Below are 20866 nucleotides of genomic sequence, written 5' to 3'. Positions count from 1 at the left end.
TAACAATATTAACAGACTATAGTTAAGAATGATCAGACATCTCAAGTCTATATAGATCAGAATTCTGAAACAACTCAATTTAATCTGAGCTGTCCGCCTCCTCCATGGAAAAGTCAACTCTTGGGGGGTTGGAAGGGTAAAATTGCTACGGATACTGTGGACAATTTTTGTCAGACAACTGCAGAGCTGGAGAATATGTCTTTTTGGAACTGTGGAGCAGAACCATACTTGAATCTGGGGAAGGGTAATTCACCCAGATGATAAGTATAGACTATTCACTGAAGTATTGGAACTTTCTGTTATCAAAATCCATATTGGAACTTTGTTGCAAACCAGGACTTCTTTCCTGCTTGAGTCTGGGGAAGGCGAACTCACCCAGATTAAAAGTAAAGACTATTGTTATATTAATCAACTGTGTTAGGCAAGATTGTATGCAGTACCCTTTTGGTGCACTACAACAACCTTGACCTCCTGGCAATAGGGACCCAACCTTTGGTGCAAGTCTGAACTACACAGGTTGGTTGTGTGGTATCCAAATGAACATTTATACTCAAGGTTTCTTGATAAAACAGTTATTAATGTATTTCACAGTCAGTTGTAAAGCCTTCTTCAGAAGGGAGCAATACATGTAACAATTCAAATATACTTCAAAACACACTCTTAGTTTCTCTAGATTAGTTGATACCCATTGGGGATGCCACACAGACACTTCCTACACCCTCAGGTGACTTAAATAGCTAGGACGATGTGGACATTGATTTATCACTAGTACAGTTAGAGAAATACTGATTTTGGTGAAAAAGATGGAATAGAGGAATAAAACAAAGGTTAACAAATAATTCACAAACAGGTAAGTACTTTTAAGGAAACCTTCCAATGGCAAATAAGTTTAATCCTTTCCTGGGGAAAGGATACAGCACAGAGTCAAAAGGTAAAGAGGAGTCTCTCAGGGAGCCAGGACAACCAATGTTAATTGCACGATGCAGGGGAGCTGAAGATCTTCTTTGCAGGTAGGTAAAAAGTCTTGCACAATGTTTTTAGAAATGTTTGTAGAATATAGAACACTTGAAGGGCCACAAGCTGGGAGGCTTGTGAGGGCAAAGTGTCAGCAACTCTGCAAGGTAACCAAGACAGGTCTCAACTGAGAGCAAGTAAGGCTTCACAACAATAGGTAAGTTCTCTTAGACTTTACAGTACCTCTGGTTAGAAGAAAGGGTTCCAGCTGGCTTCTGTTCCCGAACAGCTCTGCAGATCCTGTTGTTCCCGAGCCTCAGTCGTGGGGACAAGAGGGTGGATCTCTGGGGACTCCTGCTCTGCAATGAGACGGTCAGCAGAAGCATTGGGCAAAGTTCAATTCAGCGGTCCTTCAGTATTTCAGCTCCTTGCGCCTGACAGCAAATAGCAACACTGCAGTTCTCGGATACCACTTCAGACTTTCCTGGCTTCTGGGTTCCAGTACTCTGTTGAGGTGGCTCAGGCCTGGTCAGCCCTGCATCAGGGTAGTCCGGAGGATCTTCCTAGCGCTCGGGTCAGACTTAAAAGCAAAGCACACAATCTGGTGTTCCGTTCCCTGGCACTTCAGTTCCAGCAGCAGCAGTGGAAATACAACCAGCTTCGACAGGATGTCCAGACGGACTTACTTTGGAGTTGATTGGTCCCACCAACTCAAAGGGAGAAGTCGTCCTTGCAGGGCTTCTCTAGTCGGGGCGAATTCGGAGCTTCAGCACAGCAGCAGGGCTTCACTGGGCAAACCAACAGTCCAGGAGTTGCAGCAGGCGTCCCTTCCAAGTTCTTCTTCGGATTCCTTCGTCCAGTGGTCGACTCTGCCTTCCAAGCCAAAAAGCCTTGCCTTTTATGCAGGTTTCTCCCATTCATTCCAGCCTAGCTGTCAATCACACAGCAGGGTGGCTGTCCTTGCCGGATAGCCAGCCGGCCAATCACCTTTGGGTGCATTCCTGTAACCAATGGGATTAAGCACAGGGAGTTTCGGGCACCTCCCTCACTTCCTGCCCATGCCAGATATACTGGAGCCAGAGGCGGGCTTCACTTGTGAATCCCGCCAAAGACAAAATGAATAAAAGGACCAAACCTGGTTTGGCGCGCAGAGTACATCTCAAGAAGGACTTTTCCAACAAGAAATGGTGAAAAAAGAAGACCGGGCCATTTTGACAAAATGGGCACCCAAGGGTGCTTTACCAAGGCTGTAAACCACTGCCACCAGCCATTAATTGTAGAAAGGGTAACATAAAAATGTTACATGAGAAACTAGACATGGGGGATACTAAATAACCCCTGCAGCACCCTATGGTAAGATAGTGTGTGCCGAGTCTAGAAAGTTACAAAATGTAAGTAAAGTCAATTTCACTTCACTGCTCTTGGAAACAGTAGTTTATCCAAGAGAAGGTATTTAAACCTTTGGGAAATCTAAGAGACTTCCCTGTGTCACTGCACTAAAGGTGCTGTGTGTCACAATGTAAAGATGATGCCTATGGAGTCTGTCAGACTCCAAAATTAAAAGAAACCCAGAGAATAAATCACATTAAAATTACATGAGAGATAAAAATTCCTAAAGTCCAGCAAAAGAGCTGGGGGTGTCTACGGTAGAAGGGAATTAGCATATTTCTGAGAATTCTTCCTAACAAACTGTGATATCTACATATATCTTCTGGCTACCTTTTGAACTGCCATATATTGCCTTATTGATTTATTGTATGTACGAGTATGGGGGACAGATATCCTTTGTTGGAGTGTTTCCTTTAGATTATTTTAGGCAGGAAAATTCTCGTCAGGGTAGGGACAGTGAGGCGTTTATCCAATCTTTATTTAATAAAATGGCATTTGTTGAAAAACCTTCACATAGTTGTCCTGCTCACATTTCTGACACATCACACGTCATTTCAGGTCAATGGTGTCCCTTACCGCAGCTGCAAATGGAGCCTGTGATGTTTCACAAAATCAGTAGAAAATCATCCAATGCCACCAGCCACTTAGATAAGACTTGTCACTGTAACCAGAAAGTTACATGAGAGGTTAGAAAAGGGATACAATGTGTCCCCTAAGCACTATTAGGTGGGGTGTGCTGATCTCACAAAAGAAAAGCATAGGTAGGATCAAAACTATCCCCCCATCCTGATAACATTAAGTTGGCAGAGGAAGGTCAAAGAAAACCAAAGAGGGAAGCTCCGGCAGCTTCCAGCAACACTGCTGTGTGCTGTGCTGTGTGCTGCTATAGTAAAATACAGATGCCATAACAAGATGGAGGAATGCAGACTTCATCAAAGATAACCAAAAGGGTTCCCAGAGTTACAGAAAAAGAATGGGTGACTGAGGAAAACGGTTTCCACTCACTCAGGAGAGTCAGACCAATAGTGGACTGATTTCATGATAATGTATGCATTTGCCAACGTGAGGGGTTTATTGACGAGTCACCTGGGCAAACTCCTGCTTGTAGAAATGCAAAACAGGATCAGCTCAATCGACTACTTATTCATTGACGAAATGGGTAAAGCACTTGTCATAGATCTCGAGATTAAATTGAACTCTCTTAATGACCACAGCACTTTGGTATTACAAATAGCTCGCCATAACAATATGAAAGGATCCCAATTGAAGGGCCATTATCAGATATCTTCGAATGGCAACCACGTTGCCTGGAACAATGGTAACATAGCACCATTGAACTTGGAGACGTATGCAATCAAAGCAAAGCTAACGTGGTGTGGCAGGAGGGTACGGGGAGCTGAAATTGAAACCACTGCCCAAACAATCCATGGATTGAGCTATTTATTTTTGCATTTATATCAGCACACAAAATCCCGAGGCATGTAGACGCTAGTTACACCTACGATTAAGATATGTAGCAGTCGAAGGACAATAGTCAATGGAACTAGTAAACCACTAATTTATGATGCCATTATCGCAGTCAAAAAAACTGCACACTAAAAAGTGAGATTGAAAAAATAAATAAAAGTCTCAGATATAACTATTGAGAAAAAAATTAAATTCATTTGAAGATTTTAAAAAAACTGCAGGAGACCACCAAGGGGCGCAGTGAAGTATGGCCGCCTGATCACAGCCTCCAGCGTCTTCCTCATGAACAGGAATCTGAGCTGACCCACACTGTCTCTGCACCAGCAACAAGGCTGAAGTGACGCGCAGGGGCTACGGATCCCCCAGACGAAGGAACAGCTCTGCGGAGCGCTGGCAGGCTACATGCCCGGTAGCTTGACAGGACTGGAGAGCATGGGGAGGAGGCCGCGGGGAAGCCCATTCCCCCACACCCGGCGCATGGCTGCAGGCGAGGCGAGGATGGACGGGCACCCGAGCACCCTCTGCCCAGGTACTGTTAGTCGTGTTTTGCGAGGACACCGCAGCAGCGGCTCTGCATTAGTGTGCCCAGCACGGACGCTTGCTTCCCTTGTCAGGCGCACATCACCTGTGACAGCCGCTGTTAGTCTGGTCAAGGAAAAGCAACTCTGAGGCGGGAAGACAGCCACTGTGCTGCCGGGCTACCCAAGGACCCCACCAGGCATGCACTTGTACAAAATCCAATGTCAGGCAACAAGAAGATATCACCCTTGCAAGACCCCTGAAGCTACCAGGCTGTAAGAAGTGGGGAGCACTGGAGAGGGGCTGATGCACGCCTCATGGTGAGAGGGGAGAAGGAACCAGCCATTGACAGGTGCGGGGCACCCCATGTGCAGACCCTGCAACAGCACAGAGACCATCTCTTACCTGATACTGGGAAGGGATGTGGCACCCCCAGCTACAAGGGATATTCCCTGCTCAGACGCTACTTCCCCTGTCCAAGGGGCTCACGCACTGCGCTCCTGGATGCTACATGCGCAATCAGGTCATTGGCTTCACTCACAGTGATCAGAGTCCCAAGAAGGGGAGACACATAAGGCATCTGAAACTGGTGCATTTTTCGGCACTTTAGGTCATCGACTGCTGAAGCGACAGAACCTATGCAGAGACCCTGCTCAGTGCCTGTGTCCAGAGACACGCAGATAGGAATGAATAGTGGGTCACCTGGGAGCTCACCCGAGGGAAGGATGTTGACGGGTGTGGACTTGACGCACTTTGCCTCCAAAGAGAACTTTGGGGGTATCCTGGCAGAAATAAAGGTGCTCAAAGGGGATTTGCAATCATCACTGACAGGCTTGCAGGGAGGGTTGGAATGGTGGAAAGTAAAGTGGAGAGCTTGGAGAATAAGCAGTTAAACGCTGACATGGTTGAAATGTGCCTTGATGCTCGAATGACTGAGCTAAAATTGCGCGAGGAGGAGGTGACCCTGAAAATGGACGACTTGAAAAATCGGGAGAGGGGGAATAACATCCATATACTGGGGCAGAATGAAGCCGATGGAGAAACACAAATGAACATGGAACGCGAGGTACAAGCCATTCTCAACCTCTTTCTCTGCAGAAGGGGGGAAAGATGTGCAACTGGAGAAAGTGCATAGGGGAGGCTAGCCGTATGGTAATGGCCCATGATCCATCGTGGCCAGGTTCCGGAGGTACCAGGATAAAGCAGAGGTTCTGACGAGAGCATAATTGCGGCAAGACCTGGAGTGTCAAGGCTTGCGCATTATGATTTATCTAACCGGGAGCTCTCCCAGAGCAGAGATTGCCAGCTGCTACTTATCCCTACTGAGAAAGGGATCAGGTTTGGTGGGCAAAGCCATTCGCTTTCCAATTCGAAGTGGAGGCAACAGACTACCGGAATACTTCTGTGGAAGAAGCAGAGTAGGCCCTACCATTTGATGTTGTATGGCGATGCAGGACCGGAACAGCGGGCAAGTCCTGCAAGAGGAAGGATAAATCGCTCCCAATCGTGGGTCTTCCCTGGCTTAGCAGAGGAGGTACTGGGCGCAAGTACATGTGGCTGAATGGACCATCCTGCGAAAAGACCCGTGACCACTCCAAAATCAATGTGGCGGACTAGGGCATGCTCATCTTGTGAATGGAGAAACGTATCTCGGGACAATGTGGTTCTTATGAGAGATCCGAAAGAGAGGCACTGATCTCCTACCCTGGGTCACCTTCGGCAGGACAGAGGGTGTCTCTATATCCTTTGCTGCACATTGCAGGTTACAGTTTACAATGTTTATTTTTCAATTGCAGTGGGAAGTTTTGCGGGCAGCATGTGTCAATTGTATGACTAGTTATGGGCATTATAATGGTCTATTGGTTATAAGGCAATGGGAGTTTGTGGGTAACATGCTTATGGTGGAGCAAGCGTATCAGGGAAAGGGGTGAGGGGATCTAAGAGAGGGAGCACAAGTCTGCTCAGGGGTGCCCCCCTCAATGTGAAAGGGCTGAACGCCCCCACAAAGAGGTCCCTAGTTGCACGCAAGCTTTGCAATGCAGTTGTTGATGTGCTGTTCCTGCTGGAGACCAGATTGGTGGAGGGGGAGAAGAGACAATTGTGAGGCACAGGGATAGGACAAGTTCACTGAGCAACTGGGCCCACGAAGCGTGGTGGGGTGGGAATAATATTGCATAAGCAACAGCGACTGCTGGGAGGGGTGATTACAAAAATGTTTGAAAGGCGCTTGCTTACAATACAGGGTTCCCTGGGCAGGGTGCAAGTTGTGTTGGCGATGCTCTATTCCCCTAAACAGGGTCAGGCGGAATTCATCCAGTGGGCTCTCGACGCTGTGATTGCCCTTACAGGGGATATTTTAATTATAGGAAGAGATTTCAACTCTTGGACCAAGGAGGCTCTGGACAGGAAATCGGTGAAAAGTCTGACTATTTCTGAGGGGGAGAGGAGAGGAATACCTGGGACTCTCATATGGGCTCCATATGAGTATGGAGAAGGTTTGTTTGTTTATTCATTTGTTAAGCGCACCAGACTCGTAAGTAAAAGGGCGCAGCAGTATGGAAATGCAAAGCTTACAAAGTTACGACATAAGCACAGGATACAATATTTACATGCTTACAAGATATACACAACGTACAAAAATAATGGCAGCGAATAAAAATGGCCTATATAATTACAGAAATAAACACTAAGCACTGTACAGAAATATATATTACAAAAGTAAGGGCCTTCATGTATCACTTAGGCTCACAAGTAGACTAGATAGCGCACAGGAAGACTAGAAAGCACGTTGTCTTTGAAGGTGGCGGCGTAGTACACTGTTCATGCAAGGTAAGAGGTCTCTTCAGAGAAAGGCCAGTTCACAACAGGTGCAGGGAGCTAGGGGTCAGTGGCGATGATGTATTTTATAACATTTTTTCTGAAATGTAGGTAAGGTTGGTCAGCTCTCAGATCTTGAGGCAGTGAGTTCCAAAATTTCGCGCCCTTTACAGTAAAGCTGTTACTACCGATGGTAGTAAACTTGTATTTAGGTATGGTCAGACAATTAGCATTCCGAGTTCTGGTGGGTCTGAGAGAGGTTCTTCTCTGGAGTTTATCAATAAGGTAGCTGGGGGCTGCGTTATTGAGGGCTTTGTAGGTCAAGGATAGGGTTTTTAGTTATTTTATTAGCTGTAGATAACCATTTATACTGGCGTCTCACAGAGGAGATGTGGTTTTTTTTTTATTTATGCCTAGGGCTGCTCTTAGGGCATTGTTCTGTAGTGTTTGGAGCTTTTGGGTGGTGGATTTATTACTGTATAGGGCATTATAGTAGTCAATTCTAGAGAGTATTAGGGCTCTGTCCAGGATCAAGCAACTATTGTCGGAGAGGAAAGCAGTAGAGGAGGTAAGGGATTTAATCTGTTTATCAAAGGATAATGTGGAATCCAAGTAGAATCCAAGGGTCTTTACATCCTTCGACAAGACTTTAATGGTGTTCCCATCAATATTAAAAGAGGAAAATTCTTGGCCTAGTTTTTTTATGTTGGCCTGTGAACCCAGGATTATTAGCTCAGTCTTATCATTGTTCAAGCACAGGCCATGAGTAGCCATCCATGCTTGGATGATAAGGTAAACTTTGTTCACTAATCCAGTGTCTGTAGTGTAATCCCGAGAAAGCGGGAGGAGAATCTGAGTATCATCTGCGTAATTAGTGTAGATGATACCCAGATGGTCCAGATCGTCAAACAGTGGCTTAGTGAAGATATTGTAAAGGGTTGGCGAGACGTAGGAGCCTTGAGGGACACCACATAGGATAGGTGTTGGGTCAGCGGCTGCCGACGGAGAGAAGGCTCTCATAGTTCTCTCGCTCAGGAAGGACTCAATCCATTTGATGGCTCCAGAGGAGAAATGGGCCGCAGAATCAAGGTGTCGACATAGGACCTTATGATTGACCAGATCAAATGCAGCAGAGAGCTATTGTGATTTGGAAACAGGCGCATAGATTCGTTGGGTGGGAAAATAGTGTAACTGTGGCACAACCCCTGTGGAGAAATTGTAACCTGCCCGAGATAAAGAAGCTTCAACCATGGCCCCGATGGGTAAGGGCTGGGATTCTGAGGGTTGGGGACATTCTTGAGGAGGGGGACATAGCCTCGTTTGAAACTATCCAGCAAAAATTCCAACTCCCGGGCACTGAGCGATACCACTATGTACAGCTGGCCCACGCCCTAAGAAACCACATACCTGCAGGCACCAATATCCCGGATTACACACCAATAGAGCGTAACATATTACCAGCTCTCATCCCCACCAAATGCACCTCCATCCTATATAATGCTATTACATCCTTTGCTACGCCAGAACTCACGACCCTGAAAGCTAAATGGGAGGTGGATGTAGGGGTGATAGATCCAGAAGACTGGATCCAAGTACTAATGCACCCAAGGGAGGTGGCCGTTTCTTCCAGGATTCGGCTGGTTCAATTAAAGATCCTGCACAGGGTCTATTACCCCAGGACGATACTATATAGATGGGAGAGAGCCTTGAACCCGAATTGTCTCCGCTGTGGGGATGAGGAGGGGACCTTCTTCCACATCCTGTGGGCATGCCCCCAAATCCGCACCTTCTGGAGTGAATGCTGTACTGTACTCGGCAATGTCTTGGCGTGCCGCATACCACTAGACCCGAAGATTCTCATTTTGGGTGTTCCAGATGAGATTGGACTTACTAAATGGGGCAAGCTGCTCCTGAACACAGCAGCGGGACTGATGAAGCGCAACATAGCGCAAAAATGGGGAGCCCCGGAGTCCCCAACGATGGAGCAATGGGCAACAGATATGAACATTTGTGCCACTATAGAGCACCGAGTATATACTGCCAGAGGATGCCCTACCAAGGCGGACAAGATATGGGGAAGGTGGGAAGAGAATGGACCCTAGAACCGGCTGGACCCTGTTGTGTGCAGTGAGGGGGATATGGTCGGATTGCACTAAAACCTGGGGTAATGTCATGGGTGATTGATACTTGATCTGTTAATGTTTGAATTTTGGAAGGACATGCTAATCCACACAAGCTGTTGTTGTGTTGTTTTGAATGTAAAACAATAAAAAATGTTTTATTAAAAAAAAAAATGCAGCAGAGAGATCAAGTAGGAGCAAGAGCACTGTCCTTCCTTTGTCTCTCTGCTCGTCTATTTGGGACTTTAGGTCAATTAAGGCTGTCTCCGGAAACCAGATTGTCTATTACCTAGGAGTTTATGCAGTTCAAGGTGTTTTTGAATTTGGATATAAGCAGCTTTATCCAGCATTTTGAGTAGAAATGGGACGGTGGTGATGGGCCGGTAATTAGTAGGGATAAGAGGATCTAATTACTGTTTCTTGAGGAGGGGGAGCACCCATGATTGTTTAAGGTTGGCAGGGATGGTACCTGTAGCAAATGAGGCATTTATCAGTTTTGTAATCAATGGTGATAGTTCTCTGGCAGCATCTTTTATTAATTGTGCTGGGCAGATATCGCCTTTGCAGTTTGAGGGCTTCAATGACAGGATCATTTTTTCTACCTCCAAAGTGGACATTTTAGAAAAATGGAAAGTCGTATTGTGCGCCGGAGGTGAGACATTAGGCAGATGGGTATTAGGTGAGTGCTGTAAGTTCAGTACTTCTTTTTTTTGTTGAATTATATTTTGGAGTGTGTTAATTTTGTTGGCTAAGGCATGTTGGATGTCTGTACACCAGGATTTGTCCTTGGTGCAGACATCAGGTACAGCAATTGGGGAATCTAGTTCCTTGAGAATGGAAGGAGTTCTTTCATGCTAGAATTAGAGTTGGCAATACGCTCATCGTAGGAATTACGTTTTGCCTGGCAAATTTCCTTCTTCTAATGTGAGGAAAGTGAAGTTAATTTAGCTTTGCTCTCGCTAGAGGGGCATAGTCTCCAATTGGTTTCACTTTTATTCTTTAAGAATCGGAGGTCTTTGAGTTGAGGTGTGAACCATTTGTTTAAATGGGCTAATGATTTACTAGGTCTGAGTTTGATGTGAGCTATTTTGTCCGATGTGGTGAGCATAATATTATTAAATTCCTGAACTAGGATACTTGGATCAAGATTTTCTGGCAGTGCATTGAAGGTGGGCAAGATGGCAGGGATAACTTTCTCTGCAGTGATACTTTTTTTGCTTCTAGTAGAGCATGGTGGCACTAAAGGCTGATCCATTGGAGTGGGTCTTACAGTGGAGAGGTGGAATGATACTAGAAAGTGGTCTGTCCACGATAACAGCAGGATGGAGGAGATAGTAGCAGAGCAGTTAAAGTCTACTATCCATTCCAGTATTCATCCTTTTAGGTGGGTAGGTTTGTTGACTTTTTGGGAGAGGCCTAGTGCATTAATAGTGTTAACTATGTCTGTTGCATTTTTATCTGCTAGGTCGTTAAAGCCTAAATTAAAGTCTCCTAATAGGATTAGTTGCGAGGTAGGTTTAAGGTTGTTCGAGATTATGTTTTGCAGATGATCTTCGAAGGAACCAAGTTGGCCAGGCGGTCTATATATTAGGTGAATCGTAAATGATTGTGAGTTATTTATCTGAAATTTGGCAGTAAGAACTTCACATGATTGAGACAGATGGGTTGGTGCTAGTCTAAGTCCCAGAGTAGTTTTAGAAATAATGGCAATACCGCCACCTCGGGCGTTGTCTCAGTCTTGTCTAACTATAGTATAGCCATCATAAGTGAGGTTCCTCCTGCATCATGGAGCCATGTTTCCGTAATTGCGAGGACGTCCAAATTGCCTTCAGAGATCAGGTCAGCAATGTCAGTAGCATGGGCAACAAGCGATCTTGCACTGAGAAGTGCTCCTTTGAGGTGGGGTCGGGGGGGGGGGTCTCAGATGCTTTTTTGACTGGGATGGGTTTGTCAGAATTATTATTACCGGACTTAGGTTTATAGTTATTAAACTGATGGGTATTCAAATTCATAATAGCCGTAGGAGGAGACAGCTTTAGGTGGCTAGGTCTCAGGCTAGGTTTACAGTTAGTTTTAAGATTGGTGGCTGGTTATGATCTTCTCAAAGGTTTGTATACTTTGGTTAATCTGGCACGAAGTCTGTCATTTCTATTGGACGTGGCACATGGTAGAGAGGCGTAGGATACTGTCTCTAGGGCTGTGTCATGTATGGATAGGTTTGTGGGCCCAGTATTTGTAGGAGTTGGCAAGCTAAGGTCTAGGAAAGGTACTAGTGACTGGGCAGTGTGTTCCTGGCATCTAGGGTTCGCATGCATGAAAACAGCCATAATGCAGAGCAGTATTACTTGGTTTAACATTCTTCCAATTCCAAAATCAAAGAGGGTATAGCACATATGTGCCTCAATTACGGCTAACTGACACAGATTGGTAAGTGCGACTAGAGAATGACTGGCATGGATCGGTCAACAGCATTAATTAGGCATAGCATGAAGCAGGCTGATGTCAGGGTAATTACAGGCGATATGGAGATTAGCAATATCAAAATTATCAGCAATTAGCAAAACAGGTATGGAAATTGGCATTAGGACGTTATAACAGCTAGCAAAACAGTGGCGGCATTAGAATAAAAAGTGAGGCAGGCATGAGACACTAATTGATATAACTGGGAATACACTATGACAAACAGCCATGGAGGCTTGGCGAATGTATGGCTTGGGCTAATTGCAAGTCTATACTAGGCACCAAGTCGGTAGGACAAGCTCCAGTGAGAGATAGAAATACATGTCAATCACAGACAATAATGGCAGCAATGGCAGTACAAATGTGCTAGGTGAGCCGTGACTAGTCTGTCTTGAGCCTTGCAAACAGTAGGGGCCTCATAGGCAAATGTCAGCGTGCCATATGTGTGAGCGCAGAAGGGGCATTTCAAGGCAAGGCGACCTTACTAGTAAAATCGTTTTACAACGTAGTAGCCATAATGCAAATAATAGTCTTGAGGAGGATGAAGTTCTTACAAGATGCGGGCAATTCGCAATGTCAGAAGCGTCTTACCAACAAAGGCGCAGGGTCTATGGCTCGGGCTACGGAATGCTCCGGACAGGCTCCAGACAGGTATGGATCCTTGTTTAGAGGAACCTTAGGTGGAGGAGCCGGCGCTCGCCTGCCGGTGCATGATTGGCCTAGATAGGCAGGGACTGGCCAATGGGATCGCTCGCTGGTGTCAGGTGGACGCCGAGAAGGTGCCGGTGGCCATTTTGGATTGGGAGCCCCACATGGTTTCCAATGGAGGCCGAGATAATGGCTGGAAAGAGGCTTTGGGGCTCAAGTTGGAGCCTGGAAGGATTTTATCCTTGCTGAGCAATAATTATGGAGTACAATCAAGCGCACTCCGGAATTCGGCAGTAAAATCAATCGGATGGTGAGAAGTGAGGCAGGGTGCCTACCTATGTCGGGGTGAAATCATCAGGACTGCTGACCCACTGCTCCAGCAGTGATGGGTGCTCCTGCACCTCCAGGGTCCTGTGCTTACTGCAGGGCAGGCTCCAGACAGGTATGGATCCTTGTGTAGAGGATCCTTAGGTGGAGGAGCCGGCGCTCGCCTGCCGGTGCGTGATTGGCCTAGATAGGCAGGGACTGGCCAAAGGGATCGCTCGCTGGTGTCAGGTGGACGTCGAGAAGGTGCCGGCGGCCATTTTGGTTTGGGAGCCCCTCGTGGGTTCCAATGGAGGCCGAGATAATGGCTGGAAAGAGGCTTTGGGGCTCAAGTTGGAGCCTGGAAGGATTTTATCCTTGTTGAGCAATAATTATGTAGTACAATCAGGCGCACTCCGGAATTCGGCAGTAAAATCAATCGGATGGTGAGAAGTGAGGCAGAGTGCCTACCTCTGTCAGGGTGAACTGTGGATAAGTAATTAGATGCCTGGCCATACACTTTTATAAAAGTGGCAGGGAGATGAATCGCTGATTCATGTGCCTTTTGATAAAGAAATAATTTGCAAATAATGGTAGATAAGGTTTCTTTCCTACATATAAAATGGGTAAAATGCTGGCCATTTAAATTTGTATCTCCATCCTCATTTAGAGGAATCGTAGTGCACACATGCAGCATCAGTGAGAATTCAATCAATAAAAGGGCTGGTCCAATACTAATCTAGTAGTAGTTTCAAAAGTTGTGTAGCCTGCAGCTTTGTTGAGGGCAACGAGCTGCATCAGGACTATAGAAACTTTTTTGCCTTCACATCTTCAATTGAGGTATGCAGACGTTCGGTCACGAAAAAAAGGGGCAAAAAATATTCTTAAAAACACTTTCTGTACGAAAGGAATACATGTTATAAGGTCAATATTTGAGGACAAGACATTCTCGAAAATACACAGTCAAATGCAGTGTGGCCACAAGGAAGAGATATGCAACAGGTTGAGTTAGAAATAAAACTCACCTCTTTTCCTGTACTGATGCAGCCATTTATCTGCGCTATTACTCCTCTTGTTAACATCTTGAATAAGATCATTCGAGTTCTAGGGTCCAATACCTAGAGGCAAACGTAAAATAAATATAAAAAATATGCAATGATGTGCGTAGGTCAAAATTGTCCATCAGATTAGATACCAAGAACTATACCATAACGCCAAGCCACATTCTCACTCCTGATCACTATTGAGATCACTACTTTGCTACACCTGATCACTATTGAGAGCACTACTTCGCTTGTAACATTAAATCAAACGTTAATGAAGTGGATTGCAAAGCAACTACTGTACATTTTTTCATTTACTGATGTTAAGATAAAATCACACAATATGAAATTAATAGGTTTATACAGCCGTTTTGAAAAGTAATTCACCTCTGGATGGTTGTAGGGTAGGAACTTCCACAAGCCTTTCTGACAAAGTACATTTCCCAGACTTCTTTTAAGGGGGAAAAATGGGATACCTAGAAGCCCCTTGTCTCTGCTCCTGTGACTTTTTAGTCACATAGGCAATCACCTAGTTATGACTGGTGGCAGTGGACGTGTTCTTCCAACTAATGTGTATTTTGGATACCTCAGGCTATGTCCATAGCTTCGGTAGTGCACAATAGGGGCACCCAAGTAACAACTTGGGGCCTCCCTTCTTTTTTCGCCATTACTAGCGTGGTTGATATATGATATGGCATTTATAACGCGCCTATACGCAAGTGTTTTGAGGCACAACGAGGCAAGGGAGGGGGACCAGAGGGAAGACAGACAACGATCTTACTAGGCCCGGTGTCATTCAGATCGCGCAAGTGCATGGGAAGGGGGAAAGGGAAAAGTGTGAGGGGGAAGGTAGAGGGGAAAGTGCAGTACATGGGAAAGGGGAAAGTGCAGTACATGGGATAGTAGAATAAATAAGATAAATAAACGGCCAGATGGTGGCAAGTGCAAGGTAAGAGCAGACATAAGTGCTGGTGGGGACTGCATGTGAGGGGGTTGCCAGGGAGGCAGTGCAGGAGTGCAAATGGTGGAACCTGGGCCCAAGGTCGCAAAGGGTGGCCAGGTAGCCAGTGCAGTTTCAGCCAGGAATTCAGCAGGGGAGAGGGGGAGAGAAAGCAGAAGAAAAGAGGAAGGTTTTTAGGTGCTTCCGGAACCGGAGATGGTTCTCCTCAAGTTTCAGGGAGGCAGGAAGGCTGTTCGAGAGGGAGGCCCCTGCCAAGGAGAGAGATCTACCACCAACTTTTTGCTTGGAGAAGCGACGGACCCTGAGGGAGTTGGAGGCGGATGAACGGAGAGCTCGAGAAGGAAGATATTTGGGAAGAAAGAGTTGAAGGTATTGTGGCCCCAGCCCCAGAAGGCCTTGTGGACAATGCAGAGGGGTTTGAACTTAATCCTTGCAGCTACTGGGAGCCAGTGCAGAGATTTCAGTCCTGGAGAGATACGATGCCTGGGCTTGAGGCCAAGCACAAGTCTCGCAGTCCTGTTCTGGATAAGATGCAGAGGGCGGAGAGTAGAGGCAGGCAGATTTAGATAGAGGCTATTGCAATAGTCCAGCCTAGAGAGAACCAGGGCTCTGGAGACGGTGAGCTTCTGGAGTAAGGAGAGGAAAGGAAGAATACCTCTGATGAGGTGCAGCTGGTAGTGTGACTTCTTAGAGACATCAGAGATGTGAGGAGAGAAGGAGAGGGTGGAGGCGAAGATGACCACAAGGTTTTTACCCTTGCAGGTGGGAGCAGGAAGGGGGCCAAGAGAGGCCGGCCAGAGAGCTGCAGGGAAGGAGGGAGTGGGTATGCCAATGAGTAAAATCTCAGACTTACTGGCATTAAGGCAGAGGTCATTGGCGGCACACCACTCCTAGATAGCAGACAGACAATCAGAGATGAGGGAAGGAGAGGAGGCCGAGGGTAGCCTGAAAATTAGCTGAGTATCACCCACATAGCACTGTTCTCTGTTAGCCCTTCTTCTACCATTCTGGAAGGGGGAGGGCAGTGTGTGCATGTTTTGCCTTTGGCAGAAGCCAGTAGGTATCCCTGTCTAGGCTCAAGAGTGAAGGGGCAGGAAGTAGGGGAGCAGATTTCCTGTCCTTTGTCTGTCAGAGTGCCTGAATAGGTCCAGCTCCCACAGGGGGTCTGGCTGTCCTGATTGGACAGCCAAACACCCTCTTCGGTAAAATGCTGAGAGAAATTGCAGAGGAGTGTGTGCTGGAACTGTATAAAAGGTGAGGCTTCTGGAGTGAAAAGCAAGTCGACCACTGGAAACAGAAGTAACCGAAGAAGGCGGCTATCAGAGACGCCTGCAGACCCTTTGCAACACTGTGCAGCGACCATTGCTGTCCTGATGTCGTATTCTATGCAACTGAGGAGCTCCAAAGAGGACAACTTCTTCCCTTTGGCTGGTGGGAACAACCAGTCCCAAGACAAACTTTGAGACGAACCATCTCCTAAGGTCCCAGGAGCTTCCAGAGCTGCGGAACCTCAATAACAGGAGACCTGCTGCCCATTTTGAGTGCATCGTCGTGGACAGGCCGAATACGTCTAAATCTTTTCTGAACCCGTAAGGAAACTCCAGAGATCTGATCCAACTCGCCCAGACTTCCTCACCCGAGTGTGGTACTGCAGGAAGCGAAGAAGATTGACCAGGCCATACGTGTCTTTTGTTGGTGCAGCAGAAACGGCGCTAAAACCGCAGGGTGAACAAAGAAGTTGCTGAAAGTCAAGGCCCAGGTCCTCCCTCGAGACTGCTACTACGAGACCCCGCCCATTGTCCTGTCTTCAGTCATCAGACCAAGGAATCTGGATGTCGGGTCTAGAGCTGCAACATCGCAGAGCATCCAACACGAACATTTTCTTCTAACCTAACTGTTTCCCTGTGGGGAAAAAGGTATTGCTTACCCGATTCCAAAAAGTCACTCCAAAGCGTTGTAGTGCATGTTGAAGTGTCCAGGGAAACCCCTCCTACCTCAGACCCAAGCCGCTGCTCGTGTCCCCCTTCTCGAGTCTGTTTTAAGGTCGCCCCTGTTAGTTGTTAACTTGCTGCTTTAATAACTCTAGACACTGGAAGAAATCCACAGGAACTCTTAATAATTTACTACTTGTCATGACTTCAAGTCCTCTCTGAACTGCCTTTAGCTAGGGTTGTGTTTTTGGACTTAAAAGACTTACTAGGCGAAGAAACCGTCTCTAGAACCATGAACTAAGCTCATGTTGCACTAACTAACCATTTCCCCCCTTTAAGTGACCTTTCTATATGTTTCTGCAGAGTAAATGTATTACTGTATAAACCGTTGGAAACCGCATGTGCGCAATAACATTGTCTTTTCCCTTTCTAATGTTGCTACAAAAGTAACTGCGAACAAACACAAAGGCTAGCGCCCTTTGAAGTGTTTCATCAAGTAATCCTAAGTGTTCGAGTTTAACGTCTGAAGTATTTTAGATGATTCTGGTGTAAATATAATAAAGATATACTTTTTATATAATTATAAGTGTGAGTGCTTCTTTGCTGTGCCTGTCTAGCTAACATTCATTGTACTTACCTACATCTCACATCTTCCTCTTAAGATAAGCCTTGACTGCTCTGCCACACTACAAAGGTCCTGAGCTAGTACAGACTGATACTAAGAGTTGGGGATCTACAAACCACTGGGATAGCTTACTAAAGTTTTACTGCCAGTAGGATTTTAGGAAAACTCCCATACGACCCTGAAGAGACATGTGGGCTGAGAGACAGCATATCATCAAGAGAGAGACAGACTCAAATGGGTTTGTTTGAAAACCTTTATTTACTAAGGTTCCTGGGTTGGTGTAATGCGTGACTGGCCCTAACTCTAAAGGGATCAGTGCCTCAACTGATGTTTCTAATGGCCTCCTGTTCGGCAAGATTGTATTGAATAAGCCTTCTTCAGAAGGGGCAATATAATTGCCAAACACAAATAAACTCCAAAATACACACTCTTAATATATATAAGTCAGTAAGTACCCTTTTGGGATGGCACACAGACACTTCCTACACCCTCAGGTGACTTTAGTAACTATGACACTGTGGATATTAATATATCACTGTTAGCATTTAGAATCCGACTTAAGAGTTTGTCAAAGAAAAAGGTTATTAGGACAAAACAAGAGATCTCACAAATATTCTGAAAGCAGGCAAGTACTTTTGAAAAACCCCCAATGCAAAGTTAGTTAACCCCTTCCTGGAAGGAAGACCAAACACAATGTCAGCAGGAAGAAGAGCCATTCAGGGAGCCAGGCTAGCCCAAAGTCAATTGGGCCAACGTCTAGGTGAGCTGAAGCACTTCTCAGAGGTAGGTAAAAGTCTTGCACAATGTTTTAGAAGTCTTGTAGAAGAAAAGAAATCAAAGTATGGGCACAAGCTGTTCAGGCTTGTGAAGTAAAGAAACTGTTAGCAACTCTACAGAGCAACCAAGACAGATCTCAGCAGAGAACAAGTGAGGTTACGCGATAAGAGTTCTCTTAGACTGTACAGTACCTTTGGTTAAAAGAAAAGTGCTGTGGCTGGCTTCTGTTCCAGTGCAGCTCTGCAGATCCCATGTTCCTGGGCCTCAGTCGTGAGGACAAGAGAGAGGACGTCTGGAGGACTCATGCACTGCAACGGACGGTCGGCGACAGAAAAGGACCAACTTCTATTCAGTGGCACTTCGCGGTTTCAGCTCCTCGCATCTAAGCAAATAGACCCACTGCAGACTCTTGGCTGTTGAGATGGGCTTTCCTTGGATCTGGGATACAGCACTATGCTGAGGTGGCTCTGGCTCTGTCAGTCCTGCTTCCTGGGAGTCCGAAGGATCTGCCTGGACCTCTTGGCCAACTTAAAAGCAACGCACACAATCTGGTGTTCCTCTCCCAGTCTATTCGGTACCAGCAGCAACTGCAGTGGAATTTCAACCAGCTCTGAGAGGATGTCCAGGTGGCTTACTTTGGAGTTGATTGGTCCCACCAACTCAAAAGGGAGTAGTCGTCCTTATATGGCTTCTCTAGTTGAAACTAATTTGGAGTTTCAGCACAGCAGCAGGGCTTCACCGGGCAAACTAACAGTCCAGGAGTTGCAGCAGGCGTCTTCTTCAAGTTCTTCTTCGGATTCCTTCTTCCAGTGGTCAACTCTGCCTCCCAAGCCAAAAAGCCTTGCCTTTTATGCAGGTTTCTCCCATTCATTCCAGCCTAGCTGTCAGTCACCCTGCAGGGTGGCTTTCCTTGCCAGACATCCAGCCCGCCAATCACCTAAGAGTGTATTTCTGTCTCCTAGGAGACTAAGCACAGGGAGTTTTGGGCACCACCCTCGCTTCCTGCCCCTGCCAGACACCCTGGAGCCAGACGCGGCCTTCACTCATGAAGCCTTTCAAAACGGCAAAACGAACAAAAGGGACCAAACCTGGTTTGGCGCGCAGAGTAAATCTCAAGAAGGAACTTTCCACAAAGAAATGGCAAAAAAAGAAGACTGGGTCCATTTTGCCAAAAATGGCAACCTTGGGTGCTTTACTGCAGCTGCGAACGCAGCCCGCGGTACATGCACACACCACAGTAGTTAAAAGTAAACCACTGCCACCAGCCTTTCATCGAGGAAAGGATAACATAAAAATGTTACATGAGAAGCTAGACAAAGAGGATGGGAATAGTTTCTTACCTGTAACTCCATTTCTCCAGCATTGGTATCTTTCATGGATTCAATGCTTAGAATATTCCCCGCCGTCAGACTCGGAACCCTCGGTACATTTAAAAAGCTGTTTTCCACAGGAAAAACGTCGACACTTTTTTGTCCTATCTACGTCGTTTTGGGCTGCTTAAGCATGCCCCAATAGGACGTAGCGGTATAAATGCCCCGCCCCTGCGGCTCCCTTCAGATTTTAACACACATATATATATATATATATATATTGCATTCAGGGGAGGCCGGCGGGCGCATGTGAATCCATGAAAGATACAAATGCTGGAGAAATGGAGTTACAGGTAAGAAACTATTCCCTTCTCCAGGATTGGATCTTTCATGGATTCACATGCTTAGAATAGATTGTATAGCAGTAATCTTGATTTGGCGGTGTGAATGCAAACCAATACCATCCTAAGCACACATTTTTTTTTTCTTCAAAAAAGCAGCGCTTATAGGTTGGTTTAAAAAACAACAACCACCACAATATACATTAAGATATATATAGATAATAAATATATATATATATATATATATATATATATATATATATATATATAGAGAGAGAGAGAGAGAGAGATAATAAATTATATATATATATATATATATATATATTAAGGCCATTCCCCTGAATAGGGCTTACCTCATTGAAACAGATGCCGTAGGACTGCTCGTCCCATCTGTACATCGTCTGCATGCTGCCGTTCGAGGCAATAATGGCGGGTAAATGTATGTTGCACCGACCAGGATGCCTCTTGACAAATGTCTGCCAGGGGAATTCCGGCCCACAACGCCACCGAAGACGAAGTTGATCTCGTGGAATGAGCTCTTGGTCATCCTTCTAGCGGTTTCCCCGCCTTGGAGTGACAAAAAGCAATCGTCGACATCGAGCTAGTCCTTGTTTTGAGATTGCCTTTCCTCTCGTCGACGGACCATAAGCCACAAACAGTTGTTGCGCAGTCCTGAATTGTTGAGTCGCGAAAAAGGTAGGTAGTACAATTGACGAATGCTTATGAAAAAGAGTAGGAACTTTCGGAATAAAATGAGGGTTGGTTGCCAGCACCACTTTGTCCTTAAAGAACATCAAGTATGGAGGATCTATGACCAATACTTGTATCTCCGAGAGTCGTCGTGTTGAAGTGATAGCTACCAGAAAAGCCAACTTCCACGATAAGAACTTCATAGACGAGGAAGCCATAGGTTCAAAGGGAGCTTTCATTAGCTCCGCCAACACTAAGTTAAGACTCCAGGTCGGAGGAAAGCGTTTAATCGGTGGAAATGTACGAAATAAACCTTTCATGAAGTGCTTTATCAGCCTATCACTAAACAACGGCGACGACGGTCTTCTCCGCGTGAACCTTGAAATGGCTGCTAGGTGTACTTTTATCGATGAAAAAGATAACCAACTCTCCGCTAAATGCAGCAAATATGGTAGAAGCTGTTCCAGAGTTATATTAAGGGGCTGCAGCCCCGGCTGATTTTGACACCACA

At 45.9% G+C, this 20866-nt stretch overlaps 1 protein-coding gene across 1 annotated transcript in view; it reads right to left on the bottom strand.

Annotated features, from left to right (window-relative positions):
• The window catches only part of RIOK1 (RIO kinase 1), an 862653-nt gene that overhangs the window by 606504 nt on the left and 235283 nt on the right, over positions 1-20866 (bottom strand). Inside the window, exon 6 of the mRNA XM_069613474.1 lies at positions 13703-13795. Coding sequence (XP_069469575.1) covers positions 13703-13795 — 93 coding nt within the window. The remainder of the gene's footprint in view (positions 1-13702; positions 13796-20866) is intronic.

The sequence above is a fragment of the Ambystoma mexicanum genome, chromosome 5p (assembly GCF_040938575.1).
Source record: "Ambystoma mexicanum isolate Mex_15411 chromosome 5p, UKY_AmexF1_1, whole genome shotgun sequence".
In the NCBI taxonomy this organism is placed as follows: domain Eukaryota; kingdom Metazoa; phylum Chordata; class Amphibia; order Caudata; family Ambystomatidae; genus Ambystoma; species Ambystoma mexicanum.
The sequence above is the reverse complement of the archived record's forward strand: the minus strand, read 5'-3'. Positions and strand labels throughout refer to the sequence as shown.